Source organism: Nerophis ophidion, linkage group LG05, assembly GCF_033978795.1.
Source record: "Nerophis ophidion isolate RoL-2023_Sa linkage group LG05, RoL_Noph_v1.0, whole genome shotgun sequence".
Lineage (NCBI taxonomy): Eukaryota > Metazoa > Chordata > Actinopteri > Syngnathiformes > Syngnathidae > Nerophis > Nerophis ophidion.
Genome location: NC_084615.1, coordinates 10,528,597 through 10,551,147, shown reverse-complemented (window position 1 = coordinate 10,551,147; position 22,551 = coordinate 10,528,597). Strand labels below are relative to the sequence as shown.

At 41.6% G+C, this 22,551-nt stretch overlaps 1 protein-coding gene across 4 annotated transcripts in view; it reads left to right on the top strand.

Moving 5' to 3' along the window:
• Positions 1-20,792, top strand: part of bcorl1 (BCL6 corepressor-like 1) — a 35,635-nt gene extending 14,843 nt beyond the window's left edge. For all 4 annotated transcript variants that reach the window (XM_061899954.1, XM_061899953.1, XM_061899952.1 and 1 more), the window contains 8 exons: positions 141-557; positions 1,183-1,364; positions 5,844-6,062; positions 6,124-6,290; positions 10,043-10,188; positions 12,111-12,176; positions 18,377-18,551; positions 19,974-20,792. In XM_061899954.1, the coding sequence (XP_061755938.1) occupies positions 141-557; positions 1,183-1,364; positions 5,844-6,062; positions 6,124-6,290; positions 10,043-10,188; positions 12,111-12,176; positions 18,377-18,551; positions 19,974-20,331 (1,730 nt within the window). In that variant the 3' untranslated portion in view covers positions 20,332-20,792. The remainder of the gene's footprint in view (positions 1-140; positions 558-1,182; positions 1,365-5,843; positions 6,063-6,123; positions 6,291-10,042; positions 10,189-12,110; positions 12,177-18,376; positions 18,552-19,973) is intronic.
• The last annotated feature ends 1,759 nt before the right edge of the window (positions 20,793-22,551 follow it).

Below are 22,551 nucleotides of genomic sequence, written 5' to 3'. Positions count from 1 at the left end.
GAGGACACAAAAGGAATGTATTCCATTTTGGAATAAGGCAAAATGTGCAGAAAGTGTTGTGAATAGTTGTTAAGAAAGTGAATGTGTCAGCAGCAGCTGCATGCACGTGAGGAACCCTCAAACACTTTTCATCCTCACAGATGGCGGCAGCAGTCCAGAAGGTAAAGAGACCCGTGCCTTCAACTCGGCGCTTCCCTCTGCCGACAGCTCCTTCCCGCGACTGAGGAGAGGACGACGGCGGGCTGACGAGGCCAGGCTCGACCTCTGGGGCTTCGCCACGCCTTCTCCGCCGCCGCCGCCGCTGCCGCAGACCTCTCAAATGAGTCCCCCGCGGACGCAGGCTCGCCGGCCCAGAGGAAGACCACGCTCCAGCCGCCTGTCGGAGCGGGACAATCAGGACAAGGGCAAGGCGGTGGACGCGCAAGACGACAGCCCGGCGCAGAAGAGGCGGCGGCAATGCCGTAGCAAGAAGTACCAGACGGGGGAGTACGTCACTGAGAAGGACAAAGCTGAAGACGGGGAGCACCGAGAAGAGTCGGACAGTGGGGTCCCGGAAGGTATGAACGTGATCCACTGTGACTAGCAGTGAGGTGCACTGGCTCTGTTTCAACCAGACCATCAATGACTTGACTTTTCACTTGTCCCACGTCTTCTGCACATGTGTCGTCACTACAGAAGATTTTTGCCACTGAATTTACAACCCGATTTCAATTTTATCAAACTACATTTTTTACATGAAATTATGCTGACAGTTTCATTGAAAAAAAATCATTGTATAAAAATTCAGTGTGTAAAAAATGAATTGTGGAAAATGTGTCTGCTTCTGTGACAGGATGGATTTCTTCAGCCTTATTTTCCTGGAAGCGAGTCTTGCTATTTCAAGCTGCACATTTTTTAGCACTGAATTTTAAAAGATAGATTTTTTTCAATTAAATTGTCTGCATCATTTCTTGTAAACAAAATTCAGTGTCAAAAAAAGCTTTTGTAACAACATATGAAAGACTTATCGGAACAACAGTTGGCATATTTGAGATATTTCTGACATACTGTACATCCAAGATGAAGGCTCACTGTGACCACATGAGCACGTTCATGTGGTGTCATGGAAAAGTGACGTCCTGAGCAATGTGTTGAAATGTTTACATGGACGAGTCTCGCTAACGTCAACGCGGATCCTTGCAGACTCCAACACGCCCCGGTGTCCGAGTCCCGCCACGTCCGGTCCAGAGTCGCCGCCACGGAGACCCTCCTTCACTCGCTCAGGTTCAGCACGCTACCAGGCCAGCGACGGATCGCCGGAACCTGGAGACAAGCCCTCTGGCAAGAGGAAATTCAAAAGCAAGCATTTGTGCGAGGAGCAAAAGGTAAGATTCCTCCACACTTGGATGTACTAAACAATGGATGGAAAGCCTGAAACATGATGTCCAGATGTCATAGACTTGGAGGACTAAGGATAAATTAACTGGGAAATGGTCAATTGCTACGCTTGTGGTCTTTTCTTCCTCCCTGTTTTTCACACTGGATACAAAGCGTTAAAAAGCCAGTAGACTCGGAACACTTCCTGTCAACGTGCTGATGCCAGAAAATCAACTGCAAATTTCAGCACGAGTGGCTCACTTTCAGAACTTGGTTCAACACTAAATGGTCCCCAGTGTCTGTGTATCTGTGTTGGCCCTGCCATGAGCTGGCGACTTGTCCAGGGTGTACGCCGCCTTCCGCCCGAATGCAGCTGAGATAGGCTCCGGCACCCCGCAAGGGACGACCAGTGGGAAATGGATGGATGGATGGATGGGTTCAAGGCTGTGGATTATAAACCCAGAGCGGCACTGTGCTCAATGCATTAAAATCAGGCAGCAGTTAACAAAGCCACTTTTGCTGTGGCCACCACAACTGTCAGCTGCTGCTACCACTACAGAAAAATCAGTCAATAGAAAGTCCTCCTAAAATGAAAGTCTTGCAAGCCAATTGTAATTCCTTAGATTGTAACAGTTCATGACAACTTTTCAACGATTCAAGATTATCATTGTCAAATGTTTGCAAACATCTGTAAGCATTTGAGCAGATATAATAACATTACATATTTGTCATTGGATTTAAAATGGATTTACCCTGCCTTCCGCCCGATTGTAGCTGAGATAGGCGCCAGCGCCCCCCGCAACCCCGAAAGGGAATAAGCGGTAGAAAATGGATGGATGGATTTAAAATGGCATTAAAAAGCACAACATTATATTTGCTAATAGCACACGCAAAGCTGATCTACTAAACGTGTGCAATGTGGATTGTGTCTATTAAAGGGCAAGTGCACTTTATTTTGGAGTGTTGCCTATCGCTCACAAACATTATGAGAGACAAGAACACACATCTTTTTCTTTTCTTTTAAAGAGGATCAAAATGCTTGGAGTACGTGGCTAATGTGACTTATTGTTGTATCCTTCAAAGTCTGGAAAACAACTGAAACCCTCCATCACTGTTTTATAGACCCTGGTTCAATCCCCACCTAGTACCAACCTCGTCACATCCGTTGTATCCTGAGCAAGACACTTCACCCTTGCTCCTGATGGGTGCTGGTTAGCGCCTTGCATGGCAGCTCCCTCCATCAGTGTGTGAATGTGTGTGTGAATGGGTGAATGTGGAAGTACTGTCAAAGCGCTTTGAGTACCTTGAAGGTAGAAAAGCGCTATACAAGTACAACCCATTTATTTATTTATTTAATATGTACAATATACACACTACAAGTATAAATATATATATATATATATATATATATATATATATATATATACATATATATATATATATATATATATATATATATATATATATATATAATATAGTAACAGACACCTTCATAACAATATGTAATATGTACAATATACACACTGCAAATACATATACATATATATATATATATAATATAGTAACAGACACCTTCATAACAATATGTAATATGTACAATATACACACTGCAAGTATATATATCATGTAGTAACAGACATTTTCATAACAATATGTTATATGTACAATATATACGCTGCAAGTATATATATATCATGTAGTAACAGACACCTTTATAACAATATGTAATATGTACAGTATACACACTGCAAGTATATATATATATATATATATATATATATATATATATATAATATAGTAACAGACACCTTCATAACAATATGTAATATGTACAATATACACACTGCAAGTATATATATCATGTAGTAACAGACACCTTCATATCAATATGTAATATGTACAATATACACACTGCAAGTACATATATAATATAGTTACAGACACCTTCAAAACAATATGTATTATATACAATATTTACCATATTTTGATCATTTTAATAATTTCCAGAACTAATTCTTAGGCGCATTTATTTCCATTTCCATAGCAGCACAAATCTGACTTCTGGCAACAACCCTTTCTGGATACAAAACACATCTTTTTTCTATGAATAAAGGCCTCACCTTTTCTCCTCCAAACATATTGCTGGGTATTGTGGCCAAACATCTCACTTTTGTTTTATCTGACATCACATGGGCGAAGATAAGACCTGGAGAAAAGTTCTGTGGTCAGATGAAACAACAAGTGATGCTGCTTGGTCACAATACCCAGCAATATGTTTGGAGGAGAAAAGGTAAATGATAAATGGGTCGTACTTGTATAGCGCTTTTCTACCTTCAAGGTACTCAAAGCGCTTTGATTAAAGGTGAGGCCTTTAATCCTAGTAACACCACACCTACAGTCAAGCATGGTGGTGGTAGTATTAAAATAGTACTTTCTATTCTATTCTATTTTATTATGCTCTGGGCCTGTTTTGCTGCCAATGAAACTGCGGCTTTAATGGGACAATGAAAAAGGAGGATTACTTTTGACTCAGCAGATTGGCTCACATTTTCAGTAGAGCCATAACAAATTCATAAAGGAAGCAAACTTTATGAATGTTTTTTGTGAGCAACAAGTATGTGCTCCAATCACTACATCACAAAAAAATAAGAGTTGTAGAAATGATTGGAAAGTCAAGACAGCCATGACATCATGTTCTTTACAAGTGTACCTACACTTTTGACCACCACTGTATATTGTCTCACACATGTAATATATATTGTCTCACACTTGTAATATATATTGTCTCACACTTGTAATATATATTGTCTCACATATGTAATATATATTGTCTCACACTTGTAATATATATTGTCTCACACATGTAATATATATTGTCTCACACTTGTAATATATATTGTCTCACACATGTAATATATATTGTCTCACACTTGTAATATATATTGTCTCACATAAGTAATATATATTGTCTCACACTTGTAATATATATTGTCTCACACATATAATATATATTGTCTCACACATATAATATATATTGTCTCACACATGTAATATATATTGTCTCACACATGTAATATATATTGTCTCACACATGTAATATATATTGTCTCACACATGTAATATATATTGTCTCACACATGTAATATATATTGTCTCACACATGTAATATATATTGTCTCACACATGTAATATATATTGTCTCACACATGTAATATATATTGTCTCATACATGTAATATATATTGTCTCACACATGTAATATATATTGTCTCACACATATAATATATATTGTCTCACACTTGTAATATATATTGTCTCACACATGTAATATATATTGTCTCACACATGTAATATATATTGTCTCAGTATGGATCCTCACATAAAGATCTGGTATCATTGTTGATATTTCAGTATGGATCCTCACATAAAGATCTGGTATCAGTGTTGATATTTCAGTATGGATCCTCACATAAATATCTGGTATCAGTGGTGTGGATATTTGGGTATGGATCCTCACATAAAGATCTGGTATCAATGGTGTGGATATTTGGGTATGGATCCTCACATAAAGATCTGGTATCAGTGTTGATATTTCAGTATGGATCCTCACATAAAGAACTGGTATCAGTGTTGATATTTCAGTATGGATCCTCACATAAAGATCTGGTATCAGTGTTGATATTTCAGTATGGATCCTCACATAAAGATCTGGTATCATTGTTGATATTTCAGTATGGATCCTCACATAAAGATCTGGTATCAGTGTTGATATTTCAGTATGGATCCTCACATAAAGATTTGGTATCATTGTTGATATTTCAGTATGGATCCTCATAAAGATCTGGTATCGGTGTTGATATTTCAGTATGGATCCTCACATAAAGATCTGGTATCAGTGTTGATATGTCGGTATGGATCCTCACATAAAGATCTGGTATCAGTGTTGATATTTCAGTATGGATCCTCACATAAAGATCTGGTATCAGTGTTGATATGTCGGTATGGATCCTCACATAAAGATCTGGTATCAGTGTTGATATTTCAGTATGGATCCTCACATAAAGTTCTGGTATCAGTGTTGATATGTCGGTATGGATCCTCACATAAAGAGCTGGTATCAGTGTTGATATTTCAGTATGGATCCTCACATAAAGATCTGGTATCTGTGTTGATATTTCAGTATGGATCCTCACATAAAAATCTGGTATCAGTGTTGATATGTCAGTATGGATCCTCACATTGAGATCTGGTATCATTGGTGTGGATATTTCAGTATGGATCCTCACATAAAGATCTGGTATCAGTGGTGTGGATATTTGGGTATGGATCCTCACATAAAGATCTGGTATCAGTGGTGTGGATATTTGGGTATGGATCCTCACATAAAGATCTGGTATCAGCGGTGTGGATCTTTGTATTGCTAAATAAATGCGCCCCATGCACTTCTTCACAATGCATTCCACTGGACTGATGTCATGACGGTTTCAGACGAGGACCAAGCGCAGCGGCTCAGGCAAACGCGCCGCCTCCACGGGCCCGGATGAGAGCAGCCCCCCGCCCTCTGCCTCCAAAAGCCCGGTGTCATGGCCGCCCAGCAAGAGAGAGTCACCTCCCAAGCGGCCCGTGCCCCCGGAGGTGCGACGGCTGATCGTGAATAAAAACGCCGGGGAGACGCTGCTGCAGCGTGCTGCCCGCTTGGGCTATCAGGTAGAAAAGCCTTTACTTTGAAAGGTCAACGAGTTTGCCAACGTCTTCCTGCCTCTCGCAGGAAGTGGTGCAGTACTGCCTAGAGAAGGACCTGAGGGAGGTCAACCGGCGAGACAACGCGGGCTACACGGCGCTGCACGAGGCCTGCTCTCGCGGCTGGACGCAGATTGTCCAGTTGCTGCTCCGACACGGGGCCGACGTCAACTGCAGCGCTCAGGACGGAACACGGTGAGACATTCTTTCTTCTCCTCAATACCCCGTAAAAGTAAGATTTCTTTAAACGGTCGCAAAGGGAGGAAAAGTAAAAAGTCCCATGTACATAGTGAAGCATCATGCTGTGGGCATGCTAGTCAGGATAGAAGGAAAGATGAATGCAGCAATGTACAGAGACATCCAGGATGACAACCTTCCCATCCAACCTGAAGGAGCTTGAGAGGTGCTGCAAAGAGGAATGGTTGAAGGTGTCCAAAGATGGGTGTGCCAAGTTTGTGGCACAGTGTTCAAAAAAAGACTTGAGGCTAGAATGGCTGCAAAAGGTGCATCAACTAAGTATCAAGATTTTTACATCTTTAAAAAAACATTGTCAATATGGGGTATTGTGTGTAGAATTTTGAGGAGAAAAATGAATTTAGTCCATTGTGTAACATTGTACAATGTGTGACATAATCAGTGCTTCAAAGTATTTCTACTTCAGTGCAGCAATAACCTCATTGATCTTACAAAGCAGCAATAACCCCATTGATCTTACAAAGCAGCAATAACCCTACTGATCTTACAAAGCAGCAATAACCCCATTGATCTTACAAAGCAGCAATAACCCCATTGATCTTACAAAGCAGCAATAACCCCATTGATCTTACAAAGCAGCAATAACCCTACTGATCTTACAAAGCAGCAATAACCCCATTGATCTTACAAAGCAGCAATAACCCCATTGATCTTACAAAGCAGCAATAACCCCATTGATCTTACAAAGCAGCAATAACCCTATTGATCTTACAAAGCAGCAATAACCTTATTGATCTTACAAAGCAGCAATAACCCTATTGATCTTACAAAGCAGCGATAACCTTATTGATCTTACAAAGCAGCGATAACCCCATTGATCTTACAAAGCAGCAATAACCCCATCGATCTTACAAAGCAGCAATAACCCAATGGATCTTACAAAGCAGTTATAACCCAATGGATCTTACAAAGCAGCAATAACCCTATTGATCTTACAAAGCAGCAATAACCCTATTGATCTTACAAAGCAGCAATAACCCTATGGATCTTACAAAGCAGCAATAACCCTATGGATCTTACAAAGCAGCAATAACCCCATTGATCTTACAAAGCAGCAATAACCCCATTGATCTTACAAAGCAGCAATAACCCCATTGATATTACAAAGCAGCAATAACCCCATTGATCTTACAAAGCAGCAATAACCCAATGGATCTTACAAAGCAGCAATAACCCCATTGACCTTACAAAGCCGCAATAACCCCGTTGATCTTACAAAGCAGCAATAACCCCATTGATCTTACAAAGCAGCAATAACCCCATTGATCTTACAAAGCAGCAATAACCCTATTGATCTTACAAAGCAGCAATAACCTTATTGATCTTACAAAGCAGCAATAACCCTATTGATCTTACAAAGCAGCAATAACCCTATTGATCTTACAAAGCAGCAATAACCCTATTGATCTTACAAAGCAGCAATAACCCTATTGATCTTACAAAGCAGCAATAACCCTATTGATCTTACAAAGCAGCAATAACCCTATGGATCTTACAAAGCAGCAATGACCCCATTGATCTTTTAAAGCAGCAATAACCCCATTGATCTTACAAAGCCGCAATAACCCCGTTGATCTTACAAAGCAGCAATAACCCTATTGATCTTACAAAGCAGCGATAACCTTATTGATCTTCAGCATCAGCCGACCCTTGCCATCAGTTCATCTCCAGAGGACCTGATGATGTGATGGACATTTACTGTGGACAATTGAGACAAGGAATATGATTATTAAGAAATGAAATATTTTCCTAGTAAGAGCATAAAGAAGTGGAACCCCTGTAAAGAGGAACTAGAGGTGTAGATGACAGAAGTTCAACACTTAATCTTATCCTCTATGTGGGCTTCCATCTGCTTTGATGTTAGCATTCCATGTGTCTCTGTTGTCATTCCACAAAGTGTTGATGTCCAAGATCCTCAGCTGGTTAGCCTGAATGTTGTCCTTGGAAAAGTGGAAGAGTGCTATTGATGAGGCAGGTGTTGAGGCTCTGCCAAAAAGTGGTCAGCCTGAGAAAGTGGTGGTGGTGATGATTGAGTAGTACCAGGGTGTTGTTGACATAGACTTGCTTTTTAACCTGGGGAATGTTTGCCCAACATAATAGTACGGCTTCCTCCCACCTCCAAACACATGCACCTGGGGATAGGCCCCTCCCACCTCCAAACACATGCACCTGGGGATAGGCCCCTCCCACCTCCAAACACATACATCTGGGGATAGGCCCCTCCCACCTCCAAAGACATTCATCTGGGGATAGGCCCCTCCCACCTCCAAAGACATGCACCTGGGGATAGGCCCCTCCCACCTCCAAAGACATGCACCTGGGGATAGGTTGATTGACAGCACTAAATGGTCCCTAGTGTGTGTGTGTGTTGGCTCTGGGATGAGGTGGACACTTGTCCAGGGTCTACACCACCTTCCTTGTCCAGGGTGTACGGTGCCTACCTTGTCCAGGTGTACCCCGCCTTCCTTGTCCAGGTGTACACCGCCTTCCTTGTCCAGGTGTACGCCGCCTTCCTTGTCCAGGGTGTACACCGCCTTCCTTGTCCAAGGTGTACACCGCCTTCCTTGTCCAGGGTGTACCCCGCCTCCGGTGTACCCCACCTTCCTTGTCCAGAGTGTACCCCACCTTCCTTTTCTAGGGTGTACCCCGCCTTCCTTTTCCAGGGTGTACACCGCGTTCCTTGTCCAGGGTGTAAACCGCCTTCCTTGTACAGGTGTACTCGGCCTTCCTTGTCCAGGTGTACGCCGCCTTCCTTTTCCAGGGTGTACCCCGCGTTCCTTGTCCAGGGTGTAAACCGCCTTCCTTGTACAGGTGTACTCGGCCTTCCTTGTCCAGGTGTACTCGGCCTTCCTTGTCCAGGGTGTACACCGCCTTCCTTGTCCAGGGTGTACACCGCCTTCCTTGTCCAGGGTGTACACCGCCTTCCTTGTCCAGGGTGTACCCAGCCTCCGGTGTACCCCACCTTCCTTGTCCAGATGTACCCGCCTTCCTTTTCCAGGGTGTAACCCGCCTTCCTTTTCCAGGGTGTACACTGCCTTCCTTTTCCAGGGTGTAAACCGCCTTCCTTGTACAGGTGTACTCGGCCTTCCTTGTCCAGGGTGTACCCGCCTTCCTTGTCCAGGGTGTTCACCGCCTTCCTTGTCCAGGGTGTACATCGCTTTCCTTGTCCAGGTGTACGCCTTCCTTGTCCAGGGTGTACACCGCCTTCCTTGTCCAGGGTGTACACCGCCTTCCTGGTCCAGGGTGTACTCCGCCTTCCTTGTCCAGGGTGTACTCCGCCTTCCTTGTCCAGGGTGTATGACGCCTTCCTTGTCCAGGGTGTAGGCCGCCTTCCTTGTACAGGTGCACACCGCCTTCCTTGTCCAGGGTGTACGTCGCCTTCCTTGTCCAGGGTGTACTCCGCCTTCCTTGTCCAGATTGTACCCCGCCTTCCTTGTCCAGGGTGTACTCCTTATTCCTGACAGTGAAGTGAGACGTAATGGATGAGAGGTGAAAGGTCAGAGGTCGTGTTGGGAAGTCTTGTCCTGCATGAAAGTAAGAGTGTATTGATGAGAGTGATGTGTTGGTCACTAAAAGGATGCTATTGTGTGTGTGTGTGTGTGTGTGTGTGTGTGTGTGTGTGTGTGTGTGTGTGTGTGTGTGTGTGTGTGTGTGTGTGTGTGTGTGTGTGTGTGTGTGTGTGTGGCCCGCAGCCCCCTCCACGACGCGGTGGCGAGCGACAACCTGCCCATCGTGTGGCTGCTGCTCAACCACGGTGCTGACCCCACGCTGGCCACCTACTCTGGACACACCCCCGTCAAACTGGCACACAGCTGCAGCATGAAGGCCTTCCTCACAGGTATACTATTATCACTATTATCACTATTATTATCAGCAGCAGCAGTAGTAGCAACATTTCATCGCTTCAAACGTTAGCTTTTTCCTACTATGTAACTATCATTTAAAAAAAAATGTGTTATAATTATTAACATTATTAGTAGTAGTATCAACATTTATCTCTTTTCAATGTTTGTATTACACAACTTTAATCCATATATATATATATTAGAGCTGGGCAACGATTAAAAATTCTAATCGAAGTTAATCGCACTATTTCTCCGATTAATCGCGATTAACTGCATTGTATACGCAAAGCCCAATAATGAATTCAAAAGTAGTGTGTAGTGCACCTTTATTGGAATATTCTCCCACATGAACAAAAGCGACAAAACATTTGTTGTGCAAACACAATTTAAATCAGTCCTTGTTAAACAGTAGCAGTTAAATAGCATATTTTATGAAAATCAACTCAAAAAATGTAAATACAAACATTTAAGCTTATTGCCACTGCCAGGGTATTTAAGTTATCCTGTTTGTTATGGAAAATAAATATAATCTACATACAAATCTCTGAGCCACAATCATAACATCTGAACAGGCAATTTCTGAGGTAACAGCAGAAATTTTTTTTTTATCAGGGTCTTATGTTTAAAAAACCTATATTATAGGTAGTGGGCTGTTTTAGGGAATTTTTGATCAAATTATCCGTAGTAGCAATATTAATAATGTTGTCTTTATTCTGCGTAGTGCACTTAAAATAATTATGACCATATCTAGGAATTGATATGATGGGAATTTTCCGATTGTTTGCTTGGTGCTTTGATAAACTGAACGCATATACATGGTACTATATTGTGATGTTATGAGCCAGGGAAAAAAAGAACTACCTTACCCAGCATGCAACAGGAGTGAGGAGCATGCGCGGTAGCCCGGTATAGGTTGTGTCGCCATGACGGCATCTTGTATGTTGTGATATGCACGCTCTGAAAGTAAACGTTAAGAACTCAGCCAACACTCCTCGTCTGCATTATTCATAAGTAGACAGACAACACATATACTCCGCTGCTTCACAGGCCGCTGGATGTAGCCGGCAAAGTATTCCCATGCTAGTTAGCCGGTCTAGCAAGCACGCGTCATTCAGTCCAAAACGGCCCGATCTATCCACATCCAGAATTGTCTGGCGGTCGTAAGTGATCCCGTAGTGACCACGCTGTAAGCCAGCCATGAAATTTGCAGAATTGTCCGGTATTTTTGCCAAATGTTCCATCTTTACCAAGAGCCCCTCGACGCCAAAGTACATCCGGGAGATGCCATCTTGTTAAGAAAAGGCGTTAACAAAATAAAAGCATGTAAACAACATACGCAAATGTGCGATAAAATAATTGTCGGCGTTAATAGATTGATGAGTTAACGCGTAATTAACGCATTAATTTGCCCACCCCTAATATATATATATATACAGCCTGCATCTAAGCTGTCGTATTATAAGTGAAAATTAGTATAATTATAATAATTAATATTAGTAGTAGTATGAACATTTTATGTCTTTTCAATTTTTGTCATATATATATATATATATATATATATATATATATATATTAATGTCACTCTACATTTCATACAGTATATTCAAATATTTGAAAAAAGTCTGCGTCTCACTTGTGGTATTTTAAGTGACAATTATTATTGTTCGTAGTTTTAAAAGATTTCATATATTTGAATAGAATTATGCGTATTTAAACAATAAAAAAGGCTGGATCTCAGCTTTTGTGTCAACATCTCAACTTTTTTAGTTCTTGCAAATCTTTCCCATGTTTGTAGTTAGTCCACATGTTTAGAAGATGGTGCAGGCTTCCAAAGTCCTCCTGCATGCCTTTGTTGTCAATATTGTGTAGCCAAATGACTCCTTGCTGTTGTCATGACGACCGTGTGGTCCTGCAGAGTACTTCAGCGAGCTGGAAGGTCGCAGCGAGCGGGACTGGGACTTCTACAGCAGCTCCTTGTTCGGTATGTTCATCTCAGTCTTCTCTCACAGGAGGACCATTCATCTGTTCCAGGGTCAATTTCTTCCTGAGCGCACATCTCACCTCTGTGTTGGACAACTGCTGAAAAGAAGAGAATCTCATCTTTTTGCAGGCCAGCAAATAATGGAGAATGCTCCGAGTGTACACTCTTCATCCCAAATTCAAGTCAAGCCAAACATTTGTAAAAACATTTATTTCACTCAGATGAAATTTCTCTTTTGAGTTGATTTGAAGACAAGTTGACCACTTCCTGGTCTATCAGGCAATGATTAAGACTTGTATTAGGACTAAGCAATGATGAAGACTTGTGTTAGGACTAAGCAATGACGAAGACTTGTATTAGGACTGAGGACTAAGCAATGATGAAGACTTGTGTCAGGACTAAGCAATGATGAAGACCTGTATTAGGACTAAGCAATGATGAAGACTTGTGTTAGGACTAAGCAATGACGAAGACTTGTATTAGGACTGAGGACTAAGCAATGATGAAGACTTGTGTTAGGACTAAGCAATGATGAAGACTTGTGTTAGGACTGAGGACTAAGCAATGACGAAGACTTGTGTTAGGACTGAGGAAAAAGCAATGATGAAAACTTGTGTCAGGACTGAGGACTAAGCAATGACGAAGACTTGTGTTAGGACTGAGGACTAAGCAATGATGAAAACTTGTGTCAGGACTGAGGACTAAGCAATGTTGAAGACTTGTGTTAGGACTAAGCAATGACGAAGACTTGTATTAGGACTGAGGTCTAAGCAATGATGAAGACTTGTGTTAGGACTGAGGATTAAGCAATGATGAAAACTTGTGTTTGGACTAAGCAATGATGAAGACTTGTGTTAGGACTGAGGATTAAGCAATGATGAAAACTTGTGTTTGGACTAAGCAATGATGAAGACTTGTGTTTGGACTAAGCAATGATGAAGACTTGTGTTAGGACTGAGGACTAAGCAATGATGAAAACTTGTGTCAGGACTAAGCAATGACGAAGACTTGTGTTAGGACAGAGGACTAAGCAATGACGAAGACTTGTGTTAGGACTGAGGACTAAGCAATGATGAAAACTTGTGTCAGGACTGAGGACTAAGCAATGTTGAAGACTTGTGTTAGGACTAAGCAATGACGAAGACTTGTATTAGGACTGAGGACTAAGCAATGTTGAAGACTTGTGTTAGGACTGAGGACTAAGCAATGATGAAAACTTGTGTCAGGACTAAACAATGACGAAGACTTGTGTTAGGACTGAGGACTAAGCAATGATGAAGACTTGTGTTAGGACTGAGGACTAAGCAATGATGAAAACTTGTGTTTGGACTAAGCAATGATGAAGACTTGTGTTAGGACTGAGGACTAAGCAATGATGAAAACTTGTGTCAGGACTAAGCAATGACGAAGACTTGTGTTAGGACTGAGGACTAAGCAATGACGAAGACTTGTGTTAGGACTGAGGACTAAGCAATGATGAAAACTTGTGTCAGGACTGAGGACTAAGCAATGACGAAGACTTGTGTTAGGACTGAGGACTAAGCAATGATGAAAACTTGTGTCAGGACTAAGCAATGTTGAAGACTTGTATTAGGACTGAGGACTAAGCAATGACGAAGACTTGTGTAAGGACTGAGGACTAAGCAATGATGAAGACTTGTGTTAGGACTGAGGACTAAGCCATGATGAAAACTTGTGTCAGGACTAAGCAATGACGAAGACTTGTGTTAGGACTGAGGACTAAGCAATGATGAAGACTTGTGTTAGGACTGAGGACTAAGCAATGATGAAAACTTGTGTCAGGACTAAGCAATGTTGAAGACTTGTATTAGGACTAAGCAAGGATGAAGACTTGTGTTAGGACTAAGCAATGACTAAGACTTGTATTAGGACTGAGGACTAAGCAACGACGAAGACTTGTGTTAGGACTGAGGACTAAGCAATGATGAAGACTTGTGTTAGGACTGAGGACTAAGCAATGATGAAAACTTGTGTTTGGACTAAGCAATGATGAAGACTTGTGTTAGGACTGAGGACTAAGCAATGATGAAGACTTGTGTTAGGACTGAGGACTAAGCAATGATGAAAACTTGTGTCAGGACTAAGCAATCTTGAAGACTTGTATTAGGACTAAGCAAGGATGAAGACTTGTGTTAGGACTAAGCAATGACGAAGACTTGTATTAGGACTGAGGACTAAGCAATGACGAAGACTTGTGTTAGGACTGAGGACTAAGCAATGATGAAGACTTGTGTTAGGACTGAGGACTAAGCAATGATGAAGACTTGTGTTAGGACTGAGGACTAAGCAATGATGAAAACTTGTGTTTGGACTAAGCAATGATGAAGACTTGTGTTAGGACTGAGGACTAAGCAATGATGAAGACTTGTGTTAGGACTGAGGACTAAGCAATGATGAAAACTTGTGTTTGGACTAAGCAATGATGAAGACTTGTGTTAGGATTGAGGATTAAGCAATGATGAAAACTTGTGTTTGGACTAAGCAATGATGAAGACTTGTGTTAGGACTGAGGACTAAGCAGTGATGAAGACTTGTGTTAGGACTGAGGACTAAGCAATGATGAAGACTTGTGTTAGGACTGAGGACTAAGCAATGATGAAAACTTGTGTTTGGACTAAGCAATGATGAAGACTTGTGTTAGGACTGAGGATTAAGCAATGATGAAAACTTGTGTTTGGACTAAGCAATGATGAAGACTTGTGTTAGGACTGAGGACTAAGCAATGATGAAGACTTGTGTTAGGACTGAGGACTAAGCAATGATGAAAACTTGTGTCAGGACTAAGCAATGTTGAAGACTTGTATTAGGACTGAGGACTAAGCAATGATGAAGACTTGTGTTAGGACTGAGGACTAAGCAATGATGAAGACTTGTGTTAGGACTGAGGACTAAGCAATGATGAAAACTTGTGTCAGGACTAAGCAATGTTGAAGACTTGTATTAGGACTGAGGACTAAGCAATGATGAAGACTTGTGTTAGGACTGAGGACTAAGCAATGATGAAGACTTGTGTTAGGACTGAGGACTAAGCCATGATGAAAACTTGTGTCAGGACTAAGCAATGACGAAGACTTGTGTTAGGACTGAGGACTAAGCAATGATGAAGACTTGTGTTAGGACTGAGGACTAAGCAATGATGAAAACTTGTGTCAGGACTAAGCAATGTTGAAGACTTGTATTAGGACTGAGCAAGGATGAAGACTTGTGTTCGGACTAAGCAATGACGAAGACTTGTATTAGGACTGAGGACTAAGCAATGACGAAGACTTGTGTTAGGACTGAGGACTAAGCAATGATGAAGACTTGTGTTAGGACTGAGGACTAAGCAATGATGAAGACTTGTGTTAGGACTGAGGACTAAGCAATGATGAAAACTTGTGTCAGGACTAAGCAATGACGAAGACTTGTGTTAGGACTGAGGACTAAGCAATGATGAAGACTTGTGTTAGGACTGAGGACTAAGCAATGATGAAAACTTGTGTCAGGACTAAGCAATGTTGAAGACTTGTATTAGGACTAAGCAAGGATGAAGACTTGTGTTCGGACTAAGCAATGACGAAGACTTGTATTAGGACTGAGGACTAAGCAATGACGAAGACTTGTGTTAGGACTGAGGACTAAGCAATGATGAAGACTTGTGTTAGGACTGAGGACTAAGCAATGATGAAGACTTGTGTTAGGACTGAGGACTAAGCAATGATGAAAACTTGTGTTTGGACTAAGCAATGATGAAGACTTGTGTTAGGACTGAGGACTAAGCAATGATGAAGACTTGTGTTAGGACTGAGGACTAAGCAATGATGAAAACTTGTGTTTGGACTAAGCAATGATGAAGACTTGTGTTAGGACTGAGGATTAAGCAATGATGAAAACTTGTGTTTGGACTAAGCAATGATGAAGACTTGTGTTAGGACTGAGGACTAAGCAGTGATGAAGACTTGTGTTAGGACTGAGGACTAAGCAATGATGAAGACTTGTGTTAGGACTGAGGACTAAGCAATGATGAAAACTTGTGTTTGGACTAAGCAATGATGAAGACTTGTGTTAGGACTGAGGATTAAGCAATGATGAAAACTTGTGTTTGGACTAAGCAATGATGAAGACTTGTGTTAGGACTGAGGACTAAGCAATGATGAAGACTTGTGTTAGGACTGAGGACTAAGCAATGATGAAAACTTGTGTCAGGACTAAGCAATGTTGAAGACTTGTATTAGGACTGAGGACTAAGCAATGATGAAGACTTGTGTTAGGACTGAGGACTAAGCAATGATGAAGACTTGTGTTAGGACTGAGGACTAAGCAATGATGAAAACTTGTGTCAGGACTAAGCAATGTTGAAGACTTGTATTAGGACTGAGGACTAAGCAATGATGAAGACTTGTGTTAGGACTGAGGACTAAGCAATGATGAAGACTTGTGTTAGGACTGAGGACTAAGCCATGATGAAAACTTGTGTCAGGACTAAGCAATGACGAAGACTTGTGTTAGGACTGAGGACTAAGCAATGATGAAGACTTGTGTTAGGACTGAGGACTAAGCAATGATGAAAACTTGTGTCAGGACTAAGCAATGTTGAAGACTTGTATTAGGACTGAGCAAGGATGAAGACTTGTGTTAGGACTAAGCAATGACGAAGACTTGTATTAGGACTGAGGACTAAGCAATGACGAAGACTTGTGTTAGGACTGAGGACTAAGCAATGATGAAGACTTGTGTTAGGACTGAGGACTAAGCAATGATGAAGACTTGTGTTAGGACTGACGACTAAGCCATGATGAAAACTTGTGTCAGGACTAAGCAATGACGAAGACTTGTGTTAGGACTGAGGACTAAGCAATGATGAAGACTTGTGTTAGGACTGAGGACTAAGCAATGATGAAAACTTGTGTCAGGACTAAGCAATGTTGAAGACTTGTATTAGGACTAAGCAAGGATGAAGACTTGTGTTAGGACTAAGCAATGACGAAGACTTGTATTAGGACTGAGGACTAAGCAATGACGAAGACTTGTGTTAGGACTGAGGACTAAGCAATGATGAAGACTTGTGTTAGGACTGAGGACTAAGCAATGATGAAAACTTGTGTTTTGACTAAGTAATGATGAAGACTTGTGTTAGGACTGAGGACTAAGCAATGATGAAAACTTGTATTAGGACTAAGCAATGATGAAGACTTGTGTTAGGACTGAGGACTAAGCAATGATGAAGACTTGTGTTAGGACTGAGGACTAAGCAATGATGAAAACTTGTGTTTGGACTAAGCAATGATGAAGACTTGTGTTAGGACTGAGGACTAAGCAATGATGAGGACTGAGGACTAGTGTCAAGTTCAGATGCAATTCCCCACATTTTAGGCCCCAAAGTGCTAAACTAAAGTTGACCATTAGTAGTTAAAGTATCAAGCTGCACATTTCATTTCATAAATAGACCTTTTAACATTGTGTTTATTTTTTGGTAGAAAATGTAAAATAAAAAACTTAGTGTTTATTATTCAGAGAGATTTCAAATGAAATAGACGATGTAAATATAGAAATATTTGTATTCCATTTATTGGGCATTAAAAAGAGTCAAATGTTCATTAAAAGGAAGTAAAAACAAGTTCACTGAAATAAGATTAATTCATTTCCTAACATTTACTAGTAAGTGTAAAAAGAAGTGAACCTGTAATAAACATTTCAAATATGTGCAATTCATTAGTCTGGGAAATGTGCGCGTCAATCACTTCTATTTTAGAAATAAGCTTTTTGACTTTTTCAATTCTTCTTTTTTATTATTATATTGTTAATCCAAAATAAAAATGAAGCAAAATAATATGTTCTCGCAAGTGTAAAAAGAAGTTGACCACTATTTATGAATAAAAAAAATCAATATCCACATTTAATTTGATCATTTTTTCCATTCAAAAAAAAATAGGCCTTTTGACTTTGTGTTCATTTTCTCAAATCAAAAATCATATGATTTCTATTTATCTGACTTGTTTCATTTGATCAAATGAAGCAAACCAAGTCAGTCAAAATATATTTTTATTTTGATGAGATTCAACTTTGTTTTATTTGCTGAGATCGGAAGTGAAACAAAGTCTTTTGTCAGATTTGACTTCCTGCTCAATCTTTCATGAGATGTGTCCTAAAAGTGTAAAAAGAAGTGAAGTCTCTGACCTCTTTGTCTCCTTGGACCTCAGAGGACGAGGAGAAGCCCTGCTGGGACTTCCTGTTGTCCGAGGAAACCTCGCAGGCGGACTGCAAAGACCAGGACTGCAAAGACCAGGACTGCAAAGACCAGGACTTCCTGCTCTTTGAGTTGTCCTCACAGCCCCTCTTGCCCTGTTACCACCTGCAGCTCTCAGTCACCCAGGGGTGAGTTACCTTAACTAGTCTTACCACCTGCAGCTCTCTGTCACCCAGGGGTGAGTTCACTTAGTTAACTATCCTTACCACCTGCAGCTCTCTTGTCACCCAGGGGTGAGTTACCTTAGTTAACTAGTCTTACCACCTGCAGCTCTCTGTCACCCAGGGGTGAGTTACCTTAACTAGTCTTACCACCTGCAGCTCTCTGTCACCCAGGGGTGAGTTCACTTAGTTAACTATCCTTACCACCTGCAGCTCTCTTGTCACCCAGGGGTGAGTTACCTTAGTTAACTAGTCTTACCACCTGCAGCTCTCTGTCACCCAGGGGTGAGTTATCTTAACTTAACTAGTCTTACCACCTGCAGCTCTCTGTCACCCAGGGGTGAGTTACCTTAACTTAACTAGTCTTACCACCTGCAGCTCCCTGTCACCAAGGGGTGAGTTAAGTTAAGTAAAGTGTTAGCACCTGCAGCTGTCTGTGACACCGGGGTGAGTTAAGTAAAGTGTTAGCACCCGCGGTGGTGAGTTAAGTAAAGTGTTAGCACCCACGGTGGTGAGTTAAGTAAAGTGTTAGCACCCACGGTGGTGAGTTAAGTGTTATCACCCACGCTGGTGAGTTAAGTAAAGTCTTAGCACCCACGGTGGTAAGTTAAGTGTTAGCACCCGCGGTGGCGAGTTAATTAAGTGTTAGCAGCCGCGCTGGTGAGTTAAGTAAAGTGTTAGCACCCGCGGTAGTGAGTTAAGTTAAGTGTTAGCACCCGCGGTGGTGAGTTAAGTTGAGTGTTAGTACCCACGGTGGTGAGTTAAGTGTTATCACCCACGCTGGTGAGTTAAGTAAAGTGTTAGCACCCGTGGGGGTAAGTTAAGTCAAGTGTTAGCACCCGCTGTGGTGAGTTAAGTGTTATCACCCGCGCTGGTGAGTTAGGTTAAGCGTTAGCACCCAAGGTGGTGAGTTAAGTAAAGTGTTAGCACCCACAGTGGTGTGTTAAGTAATGTGTTAGCACCCGCGGTGGTGAGTTAAGTAAAGTGTTAGCACCCGCGGTGGTGAGTTAAGTGAAGTGTTAGCACCTGCAGTGGTGAGATAAGTAATGTGTTAGCACCCGCGGTGGTGAGTTAAGTAAAGTGTTAGCACCCGCGGTGGTGAGTTAAGTAAAGTGTTAGCACCCGCGGTGGTGAGTTAAGTAAAGTGTTAGCACCCGCGGTGGTGAGTTAAGTAAAGTGTTAGCACCCGCGGTGGTGAGTTAAGTAAAGTGTTAGCACCTGCAGTGGTGGGATAAGTAATGTGTTAGCACCCGCGGTGGTGAGTTAAGTAATGTGTTAGCACCCGCGGTGGTGAGTTAAGTGTTAGCACCCGCGGTGGTGAGTTAGCACAAGGCTTGAAAGTGAAGTGTGATGTCAAGCCCCGCCCACTGACCGCCGTGTTCTCCACAGCTTCTGTAATTGGTTCCTGCTGTCCGACGTCCTGGCGCGCCTCAAGATGTCGGCGGCCACCTTCAGGGCTCGCCACCCTCACCTGGAGGTGGGCGCTCTGCCGCGTGGCGAGCTGGGCCGGCAGGTGTTGGTCAGCCAGGTGGGCGGGCCTTTGGATTTGCATTCAGAGGAGGAGGAGGAGGAGGAGGAGGAGGCGGGGCTTGTGGAGCTGCTGCGTTGTGTGCCAGAAGTCCAGAGACTGTTGGGCTCCTCCATTCACATCCTCCAGGACCTGGACCTGGACCAGGACCTGGACCTGGACCAGGACCAGAACCTGGACCAGGATCAGGACCAGGACCAGGACCGGCGAGGTCGGTAGCCCTCACTTCATGAACTTTGAGGGGGAAAAAAACACTCCGTCCTTTGCAAGGCGAAGGGGCGGAGCTTCACGCCTGACCTCAGACATCAGGGTGATTTGTTGTTTTATACTTCCTGCTTCCTCATAACTCCGCCCCCTTCATCACGGATGGACCTCCCCTTTCAGGAAGAGCGGACTCCTTTCTTTAATAGTCCTTAATATATTTGTCTATGCCACCCGCCCATATATGGACATGTCACTTCCTTTGGCCCTGCTGTCAGATGAGTATTTCAAGCAAGCTCAAGTACAGTTTTATTGTACTGGTGCTACAAGTTTTGTGTTGACAATCAACTTTTGCTTTGGAATCACACAAAAAAAGATATTTAAGGTGTAAAGAGAAGTGTTGTGACGGGACTGAGGAGAGACTTTTTATTTGATTCTTTTTATAAGAAATCAAGAATAAAGCATGATTGTCAATCATATTCTTCATGGCTTCTATTTGCAGCGACCTCCAAATAAACAAATATTCATACTTATGTGCATTATAATATGTACATCCAGTCTATATGTATATAACATGTACATGTTTATATATAATTATTGATGTATTAAATATACTATATATTTTATGTACTGTATCTACATTTAATATTAAATAATAATAATGATCATATTTACTTTTAGAAAGACCTTTTGACACCGCCAGGCATGTTTTTGTTTCTCCCGCTCTAAATGAACAGTTAAAATCCTCTAAAAATGATTGAATGTATTTAATATTTGACTTCTAGCTAATGGCAGGGCTTGTAATGATAACAGACATTTTATGAAGAGAATTATTTGAAACCATGGAGAGGAATTGAAAAGTCCAATATTATTTACATCTTGCAGGACTTCATTCTGTCCACTAGAGGGAGCCAACCACATTCCTTCGACTGCGAGTCCTTGACAGTGTTACACACACATATTTGATTGATTGATTGAAACTTTTATTAGTAGATTTCACAGTACAGTACATATTCCGTACAATTGACCACTAAATGGTAACACCCCAATAAGTTTTGAAACTTGTTTAATTCGGGGTCCACCTTCATCAATTCATGGTCAATCGTAAATAATTACACTCACACACTCACAGATCGTCAAGTGTTTCCAAGAAACACTCATACTGCAAAACCACTAGTCAAAGATCCTCTACAGGCAGGAGTTCTCTGCTGTTTTTAAGCAGCTTTTCCCAAAATTACTTGTCTAAGATCCTCTACAACCGAAGTGCTCTGCTGTTATTGAGAACATACTGCAGAAACACTGGTTGAAGATCCTCTATATGAGAGAAGTGCTCTGCTGTTTTTAAGCAGCTATTCCAAAAATTACTTGTCCAAGATCCTCTACAACCGAAGTGCTCTGCTGTTATTGAGAACATACTGCAGAAACACTGGTTAAAGATCCTCTATATGAGACAAGTGCTCTGCTGTTTTTAAGCAGTTATTTCAAAAATGACTTGTCCAAGATCCTCTACAACCGAAGTGCTCTGCTGTTATTGAGAACATACTGCAGAAACACTGGTTAAAGATCCTCTATATGAGAGAAGTGCTCTGCTGTTTTTAAGCAGTTATTTCAAAAATTACTTGTCCAAGATCCTCTACAACCGAAGTGCTCTGCTGTTATTGAGAACATACTGCAGAAACACTGGTTAAAGATCCTCTATATGAGAGAAGTGCTCTGCTGTTTTTAAGCAGCTATTCCAAAAATTACTTGTCCAAGATCCTCTACAACCGAAGTGCTCTGCTGTTATTGAGAACATACTGCAGAAACACTGGTTAAAGATCCTCTTATGAGAGAAGTGCTCTGCTGTTTTTAAGCAGTTATTTCAAAAATTACTTGTCCAAGATCCTCTACAACCGAAGTGCTCTGCTGTTATTGAGAACATACTGCAGAAACACTGGTTAAAGATCCTCTATATGAGAGAAGTGCTCTGCTGTTTTTAAGCAGTTATTCCAAAACGCTAGTCAAAGATCATCATGTACTGTTTTTGGGGATACTGCAACACCACAAGTCAAAGATCCTCTATTTGACACAAGTGCTCTGCAGTTTTTAAGCAGCTATTTAAAAAAATGCTTGTCAACTATCCTTTATGATCATGACACAAGTCCTAAGGTTTTTGACAACGCAAAACAACTAGTCAAAGATCCTGTATACGACAGAAGTGCTTAGCTGTTTTTAAGCAGTTATTGCACACAAAATAAC